This window comes from Dermochelys coriacea, chromosome 22, assembly GCF_009764565.3.
Source record: "Dermochelys coriacea isolate rDerCor1 chromosome 22, rDerCor1.pri.v4, whole genome shotgun sequence".
Classification (NCBI taxonomy): Eukaryota; Metazoa; Chordata; order Testudines; family Dermochelyidae; genus Dermochelys; species Dermochelys coriacea.
The window spans coordinates 6,330,338-6,352,131 of record NC_050089.1 but is presented as its reverse complement, the minus strand read 5'-3'; the positions used below and the strand labels follow the sequence as shown (position 1 = coordinate 6,352,131).

At 44.1% G+C, this 21,794-nt stretch overlaps 1 protein-coding gene across 5 annotated transcripts in view; it reads right to left on the bottom strand.

Moving 5' to 3' along the window:
- The window catches only part of ST14 (ST14 transmembrane serine protease matriptase), a 53,320-nt gene extending 32,610 nt beyond the window's left edge, over window positions 1-20,710 (bottom strand). Inside the window, exons 1-2 of one of the 5 annotated variants that reach the window (XM_043500958.1) lie at window positions 20,556-20,710; window positions 16,809-16,929 (exon numbers count right to left, since the gene is read on the bottom strand). Coding sequence is in view for 3 of the 5 variants with exons in the window: in XM_038380798.2 (XP_038236726.1) it covers window positions 10,451-10,558 (108 nt within the window). In the remaining 2 variants the exon portion in view is untranslated. Of the gene's footprint in view, window positions 1-9,305; window positions 9,325-10,450; window positions 11,169-16,808; window positions 16,930-20,555 lie in introns of those variants that run through there. The other 4 variants (XM_038380798.2, XM_043500955.1, XM_043500956.1 and 1 more) reach the window with 4 other exon arrangements.
- Window positions 20,711-21,794: the final 1,084 nt, after the last annotated feature.

The following is a 21,794-nucleotide window of genomic DNA, read 5'->3' as shown; positions in this document are numbered from 1 at the left end:
CCCACAAAAAAAAAAAAAAATTAAAAAATCAAAACCAAAAAAAAAAGAAAAGAAAAATCATCAAATCATGGTTCCTCAAAATCATGACATTTAAAAACCACACGCACATACACCCACACCCACCCACCCCAATACTTGTTAGGGGGTTATTTGCCCGCTGGTTTTTGAGCCCTTGAGGACAGATTTTCAAGCTTTTCTCTGGAACTATGCAGACTAGTCACTTAGCTTTATTAATTATGATGATGATGATTTTGAGAACTAAGATTCTCAGGCAACCACATGGCTCCAGGAGCTGGGGCTTTAAGAAATGCACTTCATATCGCGAGACTTATGATAAAAATCATGAGAGCCGGCACGTGGTGCATCTGACAAAGTAATCTAAACAATCCAAAGGCCAACAAAATGTACATGTTAAAATGGTCTGTGTTTCACATGTTATTTCACACTAAATTTCAAAGGAGAGCAAGGGTTCACATATTGGCCGTAATGTACAGCTATGGGAGTGAGATGGGGTCACTTTCCTTTTACAGAGACCAAACCTAACAGCTGTTAGTTGGGCAGCACGAAGCACAGGGTCAGAATTGTTCAACCAATTCAGTTGGATAACAGTGTTGCACCCAGATCCTTTGGAAACTCTGCTTGTACCATTATCAAATTATATAACAAGAGGTTATCCTTTTCATGCAAGGCTGGAATAGGCTTTTGATAAGAAAGAACACATTTGAAAACAGGACGCCTACAACTAAACAGCCTTAGGGCAGCAGAGAAATCCTGCCAGTCTCCGCATTTCTCTTCTTCCCCAATTCTTTGTTAAGGACAATTAGATTATAAAATGGAGATTAACCTAAGGAAGGAATAAACTGCAGGAAATGAGAAACAGAGCTTCCTGTCAACACAAGTGTCCTTCTTGTTAAAGGGGGGAAAGACCTGTGGGAATCAGTTCAGCATAAACCTGGTAAAGAGGGCTGAGTGTGCCACAGCTCTGGTTAGAAGCTGCCTTAACTCTTTAGAGCCACAAGTTCAATTCCCCACTAAGCCAACTCATCTTGTTGCCTTTCTGAGTTAGATGAGAAACTGAATCCCATTATGTTTACTGTGGTGGATTCTCATGGAGGAAACTTGAAAGCCAAGGCCCATTCTGCTCTGCATAGACATTGAAGATTTGGTCCAGTGCCCCAGGCCAGGGTTACCAACCCAGCTGCCTTTGGGCAGTGTCATAAATATAAAGGGAAGGGTAAACACCTTTAAAATCCCTCCTGGCCAGAGGAAAAAATCCTTTCACCGGTAAAGGGTTAAGAAGCTAAGATAACCTCGCTGGCACCTGGCCAAAATGACCAATGAGGAGACAAGATACTTTCAAAAGCTGGAGCAAGGGGAGAAACAAAGGCTTTCTCTGTCTGTGTGATGCTTTTGCCGGGGACAGAACAGGAATGGAGTCTTAGAACTTAGTAAGTAATCTAGTTAGAAGAAAAGGAGTACTTGTGGCACCTTAGAGACTAACAAATTTATTTGAGCTTAAGCTTTCGTGAGCTACAGCTCACTTCATTGGATGCATTCATTTTCCACTGAATGCATCCGATGAAGTGAGCTGTAGCTCACGAAAGCTTATGCTCAAATAAATTTGTTAGTCTCTAAGGTGCCACAAGTACTCCTTTTCTTTTTGCGAATACAGACTAACACGGCTGCTACTCTAATCTAGTTAGATATGCGTTAGATTCTGATTTCTTTAAATAGCTGAGAAAATAAGCTGTGCTGAATGGAATGTAGATTCCTGGTTTTGTGTCTTTTTGTAAGTTAAGGTTTTGCCTAGAGGGATTCTCTGTTTTGAATCTAATTACCCTGTAAGGTATTTACCATCCTGATTTTACAGAGGTGATCCTTTTTACTTTTTCTTCTATTAAAATTCTTCTTTTAAGAATCTGATTGCTTTTTCATTGTTCTTAAGATCCAAGGGTTTGGGTCTGTGTTCACCTATGCAAATTGGTGAGGATTTTTACCAAGCCTTCCCCAGGAAAGGGGGTGTAAGGGTTGGGAGGATTGGGGGGGGTGGGGAAAGACATTTCCAAACGGGCTCTTTCCCAATTTTATACCTGTTAGACCTTTGGTGGTGGCAGCGATAAAGTCCAAGGGCAAAAGGTAAAATAGTTTGTACCTTGGGGAACTTTTAACCTAAGCTGGTAAAAGTAAGCTTAAGAGGTTTTCATGCAGGTCCCCACATCTGTACCCTAGAGTTCAAAGTGGGGAAGAAACCTTGACAGGCAGTGTGCTGCATGCCAGCTGGCTGGTACCCTGCACCCCAGAAGTGGCTGCATCAAACACGTGGATAGAACTTTACATAAGATTTCAGAATTCTTTGGAATAAAAAGTTACTTTATGGTCCTAATTTTGATCTAACTCAGACCAGTGAAATGCCATTCATGTCAATGGATTTTAAACCCCAATTTACACCTATATTTGTGAGAAAGAAAGCATGCCTTGACACTTGTGTGCACCCTTTTAAAAAAAGCTGTTTTCCAATATAGCTGTAGAGAGGTAAAGGTGTCAAAAAAAAAAAAAAAAAAAAAAAAAGCCCCCCACAAGGGACTGTCTTCCTCAATGAGTTTCAAGCTGAATCCCACATTGAAATCAATAGGGAGTTTCACTTAAAGCCGGATAGTTAAGACTTGATCTTGCATGCCAAGCTCCCATTGACTTCAGTGGGAGTTTGGGGTGTGCAGGCAGGATCAAGTCTGATGCACCTGCTTTGATATTGTCGCCATTCCTCAAAGGCACCCAGCATGCCACGTGGCTGATTGGTCTGTCTACTGTAAGCTCCCTGGGGCACAGGCAGTATCATGATTCAGATTATACCGAGCATCCTCTCTGGGTTCTTAATCAAGCATAAATCTAAATCTTGGGTCCCCTCCGATCCCTCAAGATAGAATATGTTCATGATATCCCTCCATTAGTCACCTGATGCTATTTAACTAGCAATAAATTACAACAGATGTATATGGCAGCCCTCTCCTGTCTAGGTGTTCAGATCACCGTACAGCCAAATAGAAAAGAGTCAGGAATTCAATACCTAGCAATGGTCTCCCTGAATAACGAAGGTCAGGGTCAAACTTTACCAGAGGGGTGTTTTGTTTTGTTTTGAAGGGGTGGGGAATCTAGGTTCCAATTCAGACCCATTAATACAAACAGCAGAAGATGGATGCAAGCACTTTGCATCAGACACTAAACCAGAGAAAGTAGATGGAAATTCTATCATTTTACCATCCACACCAGCTGACAGGGATTTACACTTAACTAGTGCAAGAAATCTGGTCCCACCTAAAACTCTACTGCTGGTCTGAAACCTACATGTGAGCTAAAGAAGAAGCTTCATTATTTGTCGCAGGCTAAGGCCTATGACACAGTGGAATAGATTTGTTGCCAACTCCTGAGATATTTGGCATTCAAAATAAATTAAAAAAAAACAAACAAACCCAGCCCCTGGAGGCTAGTCATTAGTCATTGATACTCTCAGCTCTATCCTTAAATGGGGCGGGGGCGGGGGGGAGAAAGAGAGAGAGAATTATAAACCAGCCAGCCATAACTTCTGGAACCTAGAAAGATACTGGAAGAAGCTATTAATCAATTTGTAAGCACCTAGAGCAGTGGTCCCCAAACTGTGGCGCAGACCTCTATGAGGGCACGGAGGAATGTTCGGGGCGGGGGGCGCCACAGGGTGCCTGGGCCAGGCCAACCCCCATGGGGGGTGGGCAGGGAGCATCACCCTGCCCCGCTCTACCCCCAACTCCACTCCAGCCCCGCTCCCAGCACCAGCCGCAGGTCCTACCCTGGCCTCTGCCACTGTCTCCTGGCCGAACACGGATCAGGTAGGGGGAGGCGTGGACAAAAAAGTTTGGGGACCAATGACCTAGAGGGTAATAGGGTTATAATTAATAGCCAGTACAGATTTGTCAAGAACAAATCACACTGAACCAACCCCATTTCCTTCTTTGCCAGGGTTACTGGTCTAGTGAATAGGGGGAAGCACTAGCTGTGATATATACTCCTGAGGGAATTCTGCACCAAAAAAACCCCAATATTCTGCATATTTTGTTTGTCAAAATAGTGCAATATAATCATACCAGTTTCACTTATTTTGCTAATTTATTTAAACTACCATACAGGGCGGCGGGGTGGGGGTAGAGGAAGAAATCACAACAACTGTTCAGTATTTCCTAAACACATGAAAGTTAAGTTACAAATACTTGGTAACCAATATTCTGCATTCCAGTTATAATCCTGGATTTTCATTTAAATTACATGACTTTTACTTTGGTGGTTGATGAGCTGTAAAGTAGACTGTCGCTTTAAATGACTCCAACTTTCACACATGAAAGCCGTACAGTTTTGCTAATCATTGTCCTGCATTTTTTTTTAAATGGGTAAGTAAAATAGATCCTGAGCTGTAATCTAACCCTATTCATAGAATCATAGAAGATTAGGGTTGGAAGAGACCTCAGGAGGTCATCTAGTCCACAGTGGCACGGAAAAAAAGAAGAAAGCACATAGACCTTCCTAGCTGAGAATTCCATTACTGTCATTTACAATAAGGCTCTGGCAAGGTAAAGGAGCCTTAATTGACTAAGAATGGGAACAATTCAATGACAATGGGAACATGAGCAGCCTGTCTGCTTAGTTGCTACATTTCTGCTCTGCCTCAGGGACAGAGCCTGCTTCACACAGCTCTGCGCCTCCAAAGCTGGGATGCAGGGACAGAAAGAGTCTGTCTCATTCCTTTGCAAGGCAGGCACCCAGCCCCACCTTCTTACCCTGTCTCCAGAGACCTGTACACACAACCAGTCTTCTTCCTCCCCTCCACACCGCGGTGGCTGCCGGGGAATGGGGGTGTTTCCCACCGATTTCTTGGCTCCTTCATTTTTCTGCAGGGGAGCCAAGAAATCTGCTGAAGGTATGAATTCTGTACCTCCTTCCCCCAGGACTAGATATAATTTGATTTTAGTAAAGTTTTTGATACAGCCCCACAGAACATTCTTCTCATAAGCACACTAGGGAAATGTGGTCTTGATTAAATCAGATGGGTGCACAACCAGAGTTGTCACCAATGGCTTACTGTCAAACTGTGAGGGTGCATCTCCTGAAGTCTTGCAGAAGTCTTCCCTGGGTCTGGTAGTACTCAACATTTTTATTAGTGGCTTACATAATGGAGTGGAGAGTAGGCTATAGAAAATCTGCAGATGGCACCAAAAGCCCAGTTACAAGCACTGGGGAGGACTGGATTAGAATTCAAAATGACCTTGGCAAATTGGAGAATTGGTCTGAAATCAACACGATGAAATTCAATCAAGACAAGTGATAAGTATTACATTTAGGAAGAAAAAAAATCTAATGCACAGCTACAAAATGGGGAATATCTGGCTAGGTGGTCGTACTGCTGAAAAGGACCTGTGGTTTATAGTGGATCACAAACTGAATATGAGCCAAGAACGTAATGCAATGGCAAAAAAAAAAAAGCAGCTAATATTCTGGGGTGTATTAATAGGAACATTGTATATAAGACACAAGAAGTAACTGCCCCCACTTTACTCAGTGCTGGTGAGGCCTCAGCTGGAGTACTGTGTCCAGCTCTGGGTACCACACTAGGAAAGATGTGGACAAATTGGAGAGTCCAGAGGAGAGCAACAAAAATGATAAAAGATTTAGAAAACCTGACCTATGAGGTTTCAGAGTAGCAGCCGTGTTAGTCTGTATTTGCAAAAACGAAAAGGAGTACTTGTGGCACCTTAGAGGCTAACACATTTATTTGAGCATAAGCTTTCGTGCATCCGATGAAGTGAGCTGTAGCTCACGAAAGCTTATGCTCTAATAAATGTGTTAGTCTCTAAGGTGCCACAAGTCCTCCTTTTCTTTTCTGACCTATGAGGAAAGGTTAAAAAACTGGACATGTTTAGTCTTGAGAACAGAAGCTGAGGGGGCACCTAATAGCGTTCAAATATATGTTAAGGGCTGTTATAAAAAGTACCATGAGCAAATTTTCTACATGTCTAATGAAAGTAGGACACAAAATAAGGGACTTAATCTGCAACAACGGAGATTTAAATCTAGAAGGGTAGTTAAGCTCTGGCACAGGTTTCCAAAGGAGGCTGTGGAATCCCCATCACGGGAGGTGTCCAAGAACAGGTTGGACAAACACCTGTCAGGGCTGGTCTAGGTTTACTTGGTCCCGCCTCTCAAGGCCCCTGCCAGCCCAACATTTCTACCATTCTGTGATTCAAACAAAACTTAGTAAAAACAACCCAACTTCCAAGACCTGCTGGTTGCGGAGAAAGCTTGGAAGTACACCCTTAATAAATATCCTCCCTCCTAAAAAAACAACAACTTTATTTGCCCTTTCATGATTCTTATGCCAGTGATATGACAGGGAGCAGGGGTCATGATTCTTGAGCAGTTAGGATTGGCAACATTAAAACCAACTACTCCTGTTGGAAAAACATTTTTTTCTGTTGCCAAAGGCTGACAGGGACACAATTTTTGTTGGGCTGGCACTGAAAGGACTCATGGTTTGGAGTTTCCTGGATGAAAAAGGCCCCTTTTGCCTCTTTGCATTTTAAGCATCCTTCTTGTATCGCTCCCATGTACTTTTTCAGAGTCGTCTTTGACAAATTTGAGCCTTGCATTCTAAGGCAGGAGTCAAACAGTGGGGAGTTTTGTTAACTAAAACTAGTCCTACCCCTAAAAGATCTACAGTGTGTTCCCTCATTATCCCCTAATCCCCGCTCTGAACAGACCACAGACCCTTCACCTTGGAAATGCAGCATAAAACTCCTAGGATTGCTACCAGTCAACACCATTAGCAAACACACACCTTCTTTCGGTCACAAACTTTCCCTCACCTACATACCAGCACCTAGGCTTGGTAGAGGAGGAAGTGTGTGTGTAGGTGGAAACATCCTGTTGTCTTCATATTAGCTACTTGTCTCTGCTTGATTTTTTTTAGTCTGATATTATGGACAAGGCTTCAATGAAAAGGCGAGTGAATATACGTCTCTATAACCCTCCAATGGATGGGTATAATATGTTTCCCAGATCTGGGTAAATATTAATTTGTGAAAATTTGGTCCAATACAACCCATGTATTCACTTTAACAACACTGCCAAATCATTTCCCATCACAAACAGAGCAAATTTCGTTTGCAGTGCAATGGTCTCAAATAGTTTGGCTCACGAATTCTGATCACCATATTTCGGGTTAGGAAGGAATTTCCCCCTGGTCACACTGGCAGAAACCCAGGAGGGTGGGGCGGGGTCACCTTCTTCTGCAGCAGCGGGTCACTAGTTTACTGCAAGTGTAAATGGTGGATTCTCTGTAATTTGAATTATTGAAACCATGATTTGAAGACTTCAGTAACTCAGCCAGAGGTTTATTGCAGGAGCGGGTGGGTGAGGCTCTGTGGCCTGCAATGAGCAGGAGGTCAGACTAGACCTTCATGATGGTCCCGTCTTACCCTAAAGTCTATGAGTCTGTGCATTTGACTGGCCATCTTTGGTCTATCCTCCTGCTCAGAGCAGATTCAATCCTGGTTATTGAACTAGTCCTGAATATAATTTGTCCTCCTTGGCTACAACTGCAACAAAATAGTGCTTATTGGCGCACCAGTTCTGCTGCATGTTGTCAGCAACAGTAGCCTTAACAAGCCCTGTGGGGAAATCACACACTGAAGGAGCAAGCAACAGCAGCAATCAGACACCACTGAGAGCTGCAGTGAGTAGGTCACCAAACAGCCCAAAGGCTAAATAATATTCATTAGAGTGAAGTAGTTGGAGTTGTTCTACTGACCAGATCACCTGCTTGCTGCTAACCCATGAAGAGAAAATAAAGGCTGAATCAATCAGATAAGATTATTCCTGGAAAGAGTTCACTCAGCTCTAGGATGGACAAACTACACAGCTCACATAAGTGGCACGGCCACAAAGCTTTGGAGATAGACACAGCCTTTCCTAGTCACCCCAAGGAGGAATTGTAATTGAGGTTGCTAGCCAGAACCGGCTCCCCAGCTGCAACACTGATTACCTCTGAACAAGCTACACATGAAGGGTGGAAGGGTTAAAGCAATCAGGCCTTGCCATCTCCTTTCTGCTTGGCTGCATTATGGATTCTCCATCAATGGTATTTCTAAGGGGCCTATGTTCTGCTCTCATTCACATCAGGGACCCCTACAGGGCTCTGAGACTGATACAGAACAGAATGTGACTCCAAATCTGAGAGCCTCTCAGTTTTCTGCTTAATGAAAGCTCTCGGCAGCACAGAACATGAAACAATAAAGGTCTTTACAGAGCAGCTGATCTGCTCAGGCCTGCATAGATGCAGATACAATTACTAAAAAGAAAAGCAGTACTTGTGGCACCTTAGAGACTAACAAATTTATTAGAGCATAAGCTTTCGTGAGCTGCAGCTCACTTCATCGGATGCTCACGAAAGCTTATGCTCTAATAAATTTGTTAGTCTCTAAGGTGCCACAAGTACTGCTTTTCTTTTTGCGAATACAGACTAACACGGCTGCTACTCTGAAACCGATACAATTACTGAGTCTTTAAATCTGTAAGAAGCCATTAAGCAGGGCACTGGAAAGATAATAGTTAGAAACTCTGCAGTGAAGACAGGGCTCATCTTCGCTGCAAAGTTAACTCCCAGGTTGCTCCTAGAATCCCATCCACAGCAAAACCCCTTCACTCAGTTCCAGTGGTGCTAACTTGAGTTGGCTGGCCTGGAAGGGCATTCAGACTGGGAGCCCAATTAATCAGCTGCTAAGACAACCAGAATGCAGGGTAGCACCACTAGTCCTCCAATGCCTTCCTATCATTCTTCCTCACACCACCACCTGTGTGGAGACAGCACTTGAGGGTTGTTTTGCAGCATGGCTACAAGCTAGGCTTACCAGGGAGAAGTAACTTGTGTGTAGATTGATGCAGAGTTAACTACATCAAAGACATTCTCACAGCCTGAGACCAGATGGGGCCATTTGCCTTGAATATCTAAATTCCTCATTCAGGGCAAGAAGAAAATAACTCAGCAATTCTTCACCATTGGCAGCTAACAATCACTCTAGGAGGAATCCACAGATCATAGATCAACAACTAGGAGACCAGAAACATTCTGGGAAGTCACTTGCACTGTGTTTTAATATAAAAATACAATTTTCTAAACACCAGGTTTTAAAATAAGCAGAGACTGCAAGAGGCACACACACACTTCTGGGTGAACACCAATGGCCCAAATCCACCCTCAGAAAATATCCTCTCTGACATGACCTTACCCTTCAAGTGATAAGGCCTCACCAGAATGTTCAACACCTTAGCAGGAAATTCCAAACCAAGGTCCTGGAGTTCAGAGACAAGGCCAGGTTAGCCTGGCCCTCTCACGAGACAAGAGCAATACTCCACACAACCCATAAGCAACAAAAGGGCCTCTTAATTGAGATAAAGCCTGGGCTGCACAAGTAATTTGCTCTGGATCAAATACAGAGGTGATTTTGAACTATTTGAATTAGATCCAGTGCAAAACAGTGTGGATTTTTAACACGCTTAAATTGCATTTATAGCTATTGAAAATAGCTGTACTCGTTTTAACCTAAAACAGTATAAGCCTGGTTCAAACTTGAGTTAAGAGAACTGAAATTATGTTTTGCACCCATTTAACTAAATTGGTTTTTAGAGTAATAGATTTTAAGATGAGAATGAGCTATTAGGTCATCTAGTCTGACCTGTATAACACAAACCACAGCATTTCACCCAATTACCCCTGTATTGAACTCAATTACTTGCATTCAAATGGATTCAAAGCTGGCACAGTACAGTTTGTAACACAGCCACGGCCTGCATTAAGCTAAAAATCAAAACAACCTGGGGTTTAAGTCTATTTAAGATGGTCCATACACAGCTGTCCGCTAGTTTAACCAAAGCGGATTCAAAACCCGTTCCAGTTTGCATGAAAGAGTCTGAACAAGAGCATTCCTGTAAGTCACCTCCAACTAAGGTGAAGTGGGATGATAGGCCGATCCAACAGACCTGTTGCTGTGAAAAGTGACAGACAGCATCTCTCATATGAAAAGCCCTGCAAGGACTAATCAGACCAGCCCAAACCCTGCCACCGAAGACACCCTGAGCTAGAGCAGCAAACCGGTTCCAGCCTCCCTCCCCCCACGTGTTATTTGCTGTACAGGAGCTGCCGCTTATTCATCCCACAAGCCAGGAAAGCAGAATGCTCCAGGTCACTCCACAAGCCTTCGTCCCAGCACTAGGGAATACTTTGAACTCGATTTATTTTAGAAAACACCCGGAAAGCTGCATCTTGCGAGCAGGCACCCTTAGAACTGGCCTTGCCCTCCCTGGAGACAGCCGCTCAGTCCTCAAAACAGGAGAGGGGAAGGGTTAGAAAACAGCCCCCCCAAATGCAGCTCACCGCTTTTCTATTGTTGTACTTCAGCCCTGAATCCGAGGTTTTCAGTTTCCTTCCTGGGGAAGGCTGATAATCATTCATTTTTCTTTCTTCCGAAGGCCGATAGTTCATGTTTTCCTTCCCCCCCCTTTTTTGGGGGAGAGGTTTGGGAGAACGGGGGGGGGGTGGAGTTTGCACCCCCCAAACAATTCAACGTTTTCAATCCCAGCGCACAGAGCAATTGTTCCGGCTGCGGTGTACAAAGTCCTTCCTGGTAGCTGAGTAGCTCAGGAACCTGAGTCCATGGCTGATCAGTTTCAGCTGAAACTCACAGACCGGGTGAAGCCAGTTGTGAGAACTGCAAGGTCTCCGAGTACAGGACTTCCTTGCCCCCTAGGTTACCCTCCCACTTGGGTCCCGCACTTTGGTCCCCTTCCCTTCCCCTTTTCTCCTCCCTGTGTTGTTTGTCTGGAGTTTTCCTCCCCTTCTCCTGGAGCTCAGGTAGTTTCAAGGTGTGGCTGTTTCTCTCTCTATGTGTGATCACATGAGATTACCTCGCCTGGGCCCCTCCTCTCTCTCTTTCTTCCTTCTGGCAGGTGAAAGACCCTGCCCCTGCAAAAGGCTCATTCAGCAGCTCTATTCACTTGCAAAAAAAAAACCTGGTGGTTCCAGTCCTCTGTCCCTGTGAGGCACCCAGATACAGGGGTGCCTACACACACTGGTGGGGAGCGGGCATTTCATATATTTTAACAATTAGAAAAGCTCTGGGCGACCCAACAATTAATTAGATGTACAGTAACATGAGGAGCCCGAGCCCCCTCCCCCCCCCAGCACCATAGAAATAAACATGTATACATAAAGGAACCAGCCAGCTGGTAAATCAAAGCAGCAGAAAAGTCCCCTTTATTCCCACCCGAATAACCTTCCCCAAAACCTTATCAAATTTTGGGGATACCCCCAGGCACTGGGCATGTGGGGTGACACCCCCAGGCACTAGCTGGGAGTGGATATTTGGGGGGGGGATATGCAGCAATAAGAAAAGGAGTACTTGTGGCACCTTAGAGACTAACAAATTTATTTGAGCATAAGCTTTCGTGAGAGTTACAGTGGATTCCTCTCAGTTGAGCCCCCCCTCCACACAAGCTCGCGCTCTCTCTCTCTCACATACTGAAGCCAAAGGGTAACAATGGAGCCCTACTTCTCAGGGGAGAGGTTGTGCTGAGGGAAATGCACTAATTTCATGCAGGCACAGAGCAATCAAACCTCTCTGAATAGGCTGCTAAGGTGAAATTGACAATGTGAGCCACTAGAATCGAGCTGGGAAGCAACAGGGAGTGAACAAAGGACTGCCCAGCAGGGAGTCTATGCCAGCAAACACCGGGTCCCATCTTCTCACTGCTGTGAGTAGGGTTGCAGATTGCACCAAGGATTCTAATGCCTGGTTGTCCCTATGTGTTTGGTCACTGTGGTTTGGTCTACACACCATTTTTGTACCAGCATAACTATTTGTTGTTAGGAGTCACTTTTTTTTACCAGACTAGTTATCCTGGTACACCCCCTATCGTGGCCAGTTATACTGGTATAAAGGAGTCTTAGACCAGTATAGCCTAGTCCCCTTCATGTATGTGAATACCTATGCCAGCATAAATCAGCTTTATACTGATATAACTGCATCCACAATAGGGAGGTTGTACCGTTCTAATAATACCGGATTGGTTAAAGCAGCACCACTTTTGTGGGCAGCTAAGCTCTGATGAATCAAGGGAAGGCATTTACTTGGTAACAGTTTCAGGATGCAGACAAATGCCTTCAGCATAGCATGTGGTGCCCATACAGTCAGATGTTAAGGTTAACAACAGATGTGGCTGCAGTGGGATTGACTGGATCTATCCCTAGACTCTGAGATGAATCCACAACAAAACCTCAGATCCAAACAGTCCAAACTTTGGGGAAACTCTGATCTGGAGGCAGATTTGAAAATTGTGGCTGGGGCCTATTTATATTGAAACTCTATCCACCCACATTCTCTTCCACTGCTATTAATTTAGGGACTAGGTGGGTAGAAGGGGCCAAATCCCTGAACTCCCTAATTTTTAATCTTCCAGGCTCAGGGGTGGATTAAGAATAAATGAAACATGGATTCATCTAAACTTTTCAGCTTCTGCCCAGCTCCTCTCCCACAACTCTTTGATCTTCCTCTCCTCCCATTCACAGGGTCTCTTCCAACCCAGCTCTTTCCTCCTTAGGCCATGTCTACTCTCCGAAAGCTTTTGTCAGCATAGCTGTGCTGGTCAGAGATGTGAGGAGGTCCGCTCTGTGATCGATATATACCTGTGCAGGCAGAAGCCACTAGTGCAGATGAAGTTATTCTGACAAAACTGTAACGTTGACAGGTATAGATTGTTTTGTTCAGGGAGACTGGAATAAGTGATGAAACTGGCAAAAGCACAGTTTTGTCAGTATAAGCTGTACCCACTCTGCTGGTGCTTCCTGGCCTGGTATACGGGTATAGCTATCCTAGCAAAACACTCTGACTTCATCTCAATTCCATTTTCCAGACTTGGGTATGATTCATATGAATTTCTAATATGCTTGCCACACTCATTATAGCCTGGCCCTGTGTTCCTCACTGCTGACCTGGGTCCCTTTCACACCAGTTGGTCTCTCCCCAAAGGATCCAGCTTTAATCCATCCTTACAGGGTGCGGTGTATGTAGCTGGGAAAGTGGGATTTGCCATGCACTGTCCTTTTATATTCCTAAAAACTCTGCCAATGCACAGCAGAAGCTGCCATTTTGTTCTCACACTTGTGGCTGGGACAACCTGTGACAGAGGAGACGCACTCATAGCCTGTGCTCACTCTCTCTGTTATTTTCCTTAGTCTAAACTATATCTTTCTGATTGCAAATCCACCATGGGCCATTCTTGCAGCCAAGTGTGGAAGAACTGTGCCTATGATTTGCTCTTTGTGTACATGCAAACCACAATGTACACCAACAGCTCTTTCTCCTTCATGTAAAAACCTTAACTCCCTCCCCACCCCCCTTCTCCTGCTCCTGCTCTCTCACAAGCTCCTACCATCCCACTCACTTAACCAGGAAGTAAAGATGAAACCTTTTGAAACCTGAAACTGATAGCTGGCTGGTCTCAGGAGCAGGTGGGGTCTACAGGTGGCCTATGCAATAGCATAGAGGACTGACTGAACGAGAGCCAGCTGAGTTGTGCATTAGCTGGCTGTGTTTCTGCCAGACTCCCTGACTTGGGAGCTGCCGGCCAGAGAGCAGTTTCTATGTTACACTGGTGTGCAGGCAGAAGAGCATTTCTGAGCCATGCAGCACCCTCCCTGAACTGATCCACTGCCCTCTCTTCCCTCTCCAGTCCCTCCTCAGCACCCATTTTGTCATCGAGCTAAGTGACTTTGCTGTGAGTGGGAGGCGCTCTGCGCTGGGGCCGAAGGCAGGATTTGTACGCTGCCATCCTGATTTACTGTTTCCAAACACCCCCAGCTCCTGCTGACGTCACCTGGAGTTGTGAGTGTTCAGCACTTCGGTAAATCAGGTTCCTACTGCTTACAGGCTAATGCTTTCACCTGCTGTGCTGAGCAGCTTTTTGCATAGGAGGCAGCAATCTGAAGTGTCTGGGGGGGGAAATGTGACGATGCAAAGGAGCTAAAGAGACAGAGGAGTCAGGGGCCCCAACCTAATTACGGCCTTTCAGTTCTATGGGTTGGGGGCAGAGAGCTGGCCTTAGCTCTGTTTCACTGCAATAATGGTATTATTGATTTATTCTTTGTGGTGCAGGAACACTCAGGAACCCCAGGCATGGCCCACGACCCCCTAGGGCTAGGCACTGTATGAACACGGAACAAAAAGATGGGCTCTGCCCCACTGAGCTGACAATCTGCTCTGCACGTTTTCAATGGTATGCAGTTATATATAGCATGGTCATATCCTTCCAAAGCTTTCTTTTTTCAATAGAGGTTATATTTTTATTGGGTTTTGATACATCATGAACATTAGTCAGTTAAACACCCTTGGATAAAGATCAGGTGAGAAAGAACAAAATAAATGATCATGTGAAGGGGTCAGAAAGGGATGCCCCTGTTCCCCCTTCCCCGCCAATGATTTTGTACGTCTCCTTCCTTTGAACCGATCCGGGATAGCTACGGCTGGAGATGGGAAACTGGAGTAGGAGAACGAGTGGTCGGAGGTGGTAGAGAACATTCTCTCTCTCTCTCTCAGAAGCTTGGCTAGCTAGTTCCTATGCACAAGCTCAAGGTCTAACTCAACTCCTGCTGTAGGGTCAGAAGAAATTTTCCCCAGGCAGAGTGGTAGTGACTTGTGGGTTTTGTTATGTTTTTCTCCCTTCCTCTACAGCAGATGGGTATGGGTCACTTACCAGGATCATCTGGTTTCATAGTAGCAGCCGTGTTAGTCTGTATTCGGAAAAAGAAAAGAAGTACTTGTGGCACCTTAGAGACTAACAAATTTATTAGAGCATAAGCTTTCGTGAGCTACAGCTCACTTCATCGGATGCATTTGGGTACAGCTCATTTAAATCAATTCCTTGCCGGGGTCTTGGGCACCAGTGCACCTCCATCCCTTCTCTTCTCTGCCTGGGGCACAGAACTCTCTACTTTCCTGGGGCCTGTAATATTTACTCACATTTCAGTTGTTGGGTTTACTGCATGGCTGGTGGCCTATGATACACGGAGGTCAGACTTCTGCCGTTAAACTCCATGACTAATAAATGTAGTAACAACTCTTTAGGGAAAAGGGACCTAGAAGTACAAAGATCTCAAAGCACTAATCCCAGTTGTAATCAATTAAATCTTCTAGTGCCCCTGTGAGAAAAGGAAGTATAATGAGCCCCATTTTAAAGGATGCAGAAATTGGAGTAGAGGTTAGTAAATCAGGAGTTCTGACTCATAGCTCTTGCTGCTTAACTACTCAGACACAGTCACTCCTTGCGGAAGAGTGTTCTTCATATGCCATTTAAACATTATGGGCCAAGTTCATCCTGGGGGGTACTCTGCCATGAGATTTACACCAGGTTTGAAACTGATCTCAGGGAGGGTCCATATATTTAACAGTGAACATATTGACATGAAACAGCAATCATGCCATAACTGTTCCAGGAGTTATCCATTACAGGTTAAAGAAGCCCATGGAGGTAAGGCTTGATACACTATCTTCCCTATACAACATTTGTCAGATAGGAAGGATATCCATTCAAGATGAGCTAAAGCACCAAGACAGTACACCAATGTGCTGTGTTCAGGTGGACTAGCCCTTCCATTGCCGTTAAACTGGGAGTGTGCTCACGGTGACTTCTAGATGTCAGCTAACTGCCAAGTTCCTGGTACTTCTCACTCCATAGCAGTCCACAGCAGCAATAATTTCAATTCTCTGCAATTTGAAGTCTTTAAATCATGACTGGAGGACTTCATTAATTCAGGCAGAGGTTAGGGGTCTAGTACAGGAGTGGGTGGGGGAGGTCCTGTGGCCTGCACTATGCAGGAGGTCAGACTAGATAATCACAATGGTCCATCCTGAACTAAATCTATGAGCATTCACACTCCCCGGGCTAGGGAAGGGCCGAGTTCAAACTTCCTTTAGTAGAAGCCAATAAACTCTAAGCGGTCTGCTCTCAGGGATAGGTCCTAAACCCAACCTCCAGCAGCAGTTGCTAGCACCCATTCCTCACACACACCCTTCTGCGAAGCAATCCTACAGCAACCAATCCATCTATGTCCACATTAATTTCCCAGAACAGACCTAAATCTCATCCAGCTACTCGCCTGGTGATAAAAGTGGGATCAGAAGAGAAATGAAATGAAATGGTGGTGTTCGGTTACCTCATGTTTCAAAGAGTAAATAAAAAGCTGATTCACTGGGAGGAGACACAGCAAAAGCCAATGAGCAGAAAATGTCATTCAGAATCATTCTAGTCTCTCAGCTAAATATGCAATGCCCAGGAGAGTGTGAAGCATAGAAGAAGCATGGTCGAGTGGGGGTAAGAGTAGGGAACAGGTAATCCAGGGATCTATGGTTGAATAGTTCAGGACTAAAGCTGTCATAACACAAGTGCCCTTGCACTGACTGTGGGGCATGAGCTGACATGTGTCATTACTCTTAGAAAGCTGTTCAATAATTGCGGTGTACTAAATTGTTCTCATTAACCTCCGAGGACAGGACAAGAAGCAATGGGCTTACATTGCAGCAAGGGAAGTTTAGGTTGGACATTAGAAAAAACTTCCTGTCAGGGTACTTAAGCACTGGAATAAAGTGCCTAGTGGAGCTGTAGAATCTGCATCATTGGAGGTTTTTAAGAGCAGGTTAGACAAACTTGTCAGGGATGGTCTAGATAATACTTAGTCTTGCCTTGAGTGCAGGGGGCTGGACTAGATAACCTCTTGCGGTTCGCTGAATGGCAGCTCATCTCCTGATACCAGTTACAATCCCTGTAAGAACCTTGAAATTGGATTCCTTCTTTCAGAAAGACCTGTTGGGATACCATTAAAAACAACTAAATATCAAGGTCCTAAAACTGAGCCATCCCCTCAAAATACATTCACAGGAAAATTTCTAATGAAGTATGGGGGGGAGTTATGATAATTCACAAACAAAACTGGACTTTGAATGAAAAACCCATGTTTAAAGAAGATCTGGAATGCTGACAGTAAAGCACCTTGTTTTCCATAATCCCCCGCACTTCTAACAGACTAAAGGGTAGCAGGTGATGACATACTGATTCACAAGACCGAAACATACAATGAAGAATTGTTAAAGGTACATTAAGAACTTTGATAGTTATATTTTTAATAAGTTGTAATTATGGATATTGAGTGAGAACAGACAAGGTAACAGTCAGACCATGATCTTGCTGGCATAAGTATGGTTTTGCCAATTTTTCTTTTACATAGAATTGCTGATAGTTTTGCTTTCAGACTGGGAGGACATATCGAGTGGAGCCCTGCAGGCATCTGTTCTGGGTCTGGTACTATTCAATAATTTCATTTACAACTTGGATGAAGTAGTAAAAGATACATGTGTAAAATTTGCGGCTAACACCAAGCTGGGAGGGGGATTGCAAGCACTTTGGACGACTGGATTAGAATTCAAAAAGTGATCTCTATAAATTGAAAAACTGGTCTGAAATCAATAAAATGAAAGTTAATAAAGACAAGAGAAAAGTACTACATTCAGGAAGGAAAAATCAGATGCACAACTACAAAAAGGGGGAAAAACTGGTTAGGCAGGAGTGCTGCAGGCAAGGATCTGGAGATCATAGTAGACTGCACATTGAATACGAGTCAATAGCAAGATGCTGCGGCAAAAGAGGTACATATAATTCTAGGGCATATTTACAGGAGTGCCGTATGTATGATATGGGACATAACTGTTCTGCCCTTTCAGCACTAGTCAGGCCTCAGCTGGAGTACTGTTTCCCATTTTGGGCACTGCACATTGACAAATTGGAGAGAGTCCATAGGAAAGCAATAAAAAAAAGACATTTAGAAAACATGGTCTGTGAAGAAAGATTGACAGAATTGGACATGTTTAGTCTTCAGAAGAGAAGGCTGAGGGGGCACACAAGAACAGTTTTCACAAAAGGTGTTAAAGAGGATGGTGATGGATTGTTTTCCATGTCCATCAAGGGTAGCACAAGTAGTAATGGGCTTAGTTCGCAGCAGGGGAGATTTAAGTAGATATTAGGAAAACTTTCTAATTGTAAGACTTGTTAAGCCCTGGAACAGGATATCTAGGGAGACTGTGGAAGCCGCATCACCAGAGGTTTTTAAGAAAAGGTTAGACAAAACACCTGTCAGGGATGGGCTAGGTTTACCTGCTGAATCCTGCCTCAGCATGGTTGGCTGGACTAGAAGACCCCTTGAGGTCCCTTCCAGCCCTGCATTTCTATGATCATGGCTTTAAAGGCAAAACTTCTGCAGTAGACTGTGAATTAGGAAAGGTAGCACTTGCCAACTGCATTTTAACTGCAACCGAGTCAAATGACTTGGTGCCATGGTTCCCAATGTGTTGTGTGTTCTGAAACCAGGCTAAAGGGTCAGGCATGCCCAACAGTGACAGACACAGTTAAGGTCCTGTCTTTATGATAAACTAGAATCAGGTATCTAGATGCCTTGACTTGATTGCAAGTGAAGTGCACACATTGGCATTGTTCATTTTTTGCTGGTTTGTTACAAGCCAATGGACTTAACCTGATGTTCAGTTGCCTTGCAATTGTCTGCAACAAATCTCACTCACACAGAAGAGCTCTGAGGTGGATTGTTTAAAGGCAGGATCTCAGGCTTTTGCAAGTGTCATAAATCAATCAGTTCACTTGGTTGGTCCCTGACAGACAATTTGCGCTGGAAGTATTTTGATGGGAGGAGTTAAATTGGGATGCAAAATACAAGCAGTACAACTATAAATACAGGTACAAGAAAGTAGTCCATTTCTCAAGCCTGTTGAGACATCTCTGAGGCAATCATCCATCTAGTGGATCGATGTATTACTGCAGCAGGCAAATATCCTCTGCATAAAGTTGAAATCAATTGGAATTTTTTTCTTTGAGACAGAGTGACAAAGTGACAGTCGCTGTATTCCTGATGGACATTGGATACAAAAAATGCGTGGACACACTGGGAAAAGGATCTGGATAGAGCAGTCATGTCAGAAGAATGGGGTTTGATCTGGAAAAACCTCTGCGTGTAGTACAAGAAAAGGAAATTTCTTTACCCTACTGTTTCAATGGTACCGCACACCAGTCAGGTTAAGTAGTAATACACGTAGATTGGATATATAAATAAATGATTGAATAACTGTGGTGAAAGAAGAGATTTTACACACTGATGCTGGACATGTCTAGTCAGCAGAGAGTACGGGATGCAGTTCTTAACCAAATATCACAAATGATTGGGTATTTGTTAACAAAGGATCTTTGGGTAATCATCTGGGGGCTTCCGGGTAGAAATGGTCACACTAAAAGGAAATGAAGAACAAATATTTTGCCTGCTAGTAGCAGAAAGGATACTGATGGCTTCTCACTGGAACAAGAAAAATAGTCCAACTCTACAGGAATGGTAGAAAAAATACAAGATGTGGTTGTTATAGAAAAATTAATGCACCAATTATAAATAGGGGACAGGTAGATACTTACATATTTGGTTACCATTTATTCAATATTCAACGTATATTTGCCTGCAAACAAACCAGCACACCTGTCCAAATTTTTGAACATTTAATAGAAATGCCTAGTTTGTTAAATATATGGAATCAGGGGTTTCACTCAATTTAATAAAAATCACTAGCAACAGCATGTCCTGGATACTGTAAGGATGGTAACTCTGAGATGGTAACACCCAGTTAAATAGAGATGCGATAGCCCTATTACTGTATAAATATTTCTCTAAACAAAAACTCACCAGGATAATGATTATTGGTTTGCCTCTATTTACAGAGCAAGGATTTGTAAACCTCTTACAACTTCCTAAGTAACTAAAAGTTAAAAAAAAAAAAAAAAAAAAGAGTGGAGAGGAACATGCCACAAATGGTATTATTGGAGGAGCAGACTCGAAAGTCCAGCAGCGGGTGGGGATCTGGGTTGATGGGTTTCCATAACATTTAAAGAAAATCCAAAGCTGAGTGAAAAGAGTGGGTTAAGGTTGTCACGATTCACAGCAGTAGCAGCAGACCTGGCAGCTGACTCAGGTCAGGGAGGGTATGGCACCTTTACATTTTCTTTTCATCATTCTCCCAATCCTGCAAAGCCTAGCTGCAAATGATATTTTGGAAAGCAAGACCTTGGCAAGAGCTGGCAAAACGCAGTGAGTGGAATGGCCCAGTCTGAGCAGCGCCAGTCAGAGAACTGGTTTGGATTGCAGTGGGTGACCGCGTTGATGAACTTCTAGTTCACCACGGAGGTCCCATTTTTGCTAACCCATGTCCAGGTTTAAATGGTCAACCCAGGAGCCAGTAACTTTGAGAAACTGCAAACCAGGATCTAATGACTTCGGCCTTGTCTAGCTTAGGGGGAAAAAAATGGTATTTTGTTAATAAAAAAACACCACCACCTCACGCTATTATACTTTAATCAAGTGGGGTTTAAAACAGGTTAGCACCTACCTCAGACGGTTAACACCACCTTTGAGATGTGTTCACTGGGGGTGGTCAAGCAGTGGCTCCTCTAATTGTTTTCATGGTAGCAGGGTGTCCAGGTGAGTTTACATATCACTTGTGTAAAACAGAATTAATCATCCCCATGTGGTTTCTCCCTGGGCAGAGTGAGAGAGAAAGAAGGGATCACTGGGGGAAAATGCAAATGCACTTCAGATTTAATAATTTTATTAAGATGATGTTGAAGTAAAAAGAAAACGGTACAGAGTTTAAGCATAGAAGTTTCTGGTTATCAGGAAATAAGGTACAGATTATCAAGGGGTGCGAAATTCGGTTTAGGAACGAGTGGCATAAGGAAGCCATAATCTGCAATCTCCCCGATTGGGGGTAAAAGTTTAACGGGTCAAAGTACAGACATTGAGATATGGGGGTATGTTGTTCATATAATGGCTATGTTCAGGTATGGAATATAACGAGTGGATACGATGAGGATGGATTTACCCTCATTTGGTGGCATTTAACGTTCAGTGAGTTTGTACTACATTGATGAGAGCTGTAAGAACCTGACTAGAACAGAAGAACGCTTGCGTCAGCTCCCAGAAATACACCACCTCAGGGAGGCTCAATGGTCTAGCGATCGCACACAGAAGTGGCATCTGCTACCCCTTTCCAAGGCTGCAGGTTGCATTGCATCCCCTGCCCTCACACACTCTTTCCCTTTATTGGAAATTCCTTATGCTTCCTACAAGCATTGCTAATGCTAGAGTCCCCTCCTGTGCCCGTTCCCTCACTGTGAGCTCGCCCCTGAGCTAGGCATAGCCGGGCCCTCCAAGAAGCAGCAATCAGAGTGGATTAAACAACAGAATTAGCACACACCTGGCCGGGAAAGCTGGGTGCCCAGAAGAGGATTTCCAGACTAGATAGGCTAGTGCCTGAACCTCCCTCCCAGTAATGAGCACATGGGAGAAGGATCTGGCAATCCAATTTAGTGCTGAGCAACAGGAAGTGCTCAGTGCACCCAGGGCAACAATATCCATAAATGCTACCTATAGTTACATCTACTGTAACAGTCTGCATCACACCAGGGAAGTGATCCAGGATCTGGGCGGACAACTGTAAGGCTCCTGCAGCTGTTCTACGGACAGGGTCCTTCCTGCCCATGCTTCTTTATAAACATCCCAAGGGCTGTTGCTGAAGCTGTTAGGGATGCTAGTAACTAGGGCCCAGATTCTCAAAGGCACCTTCCTC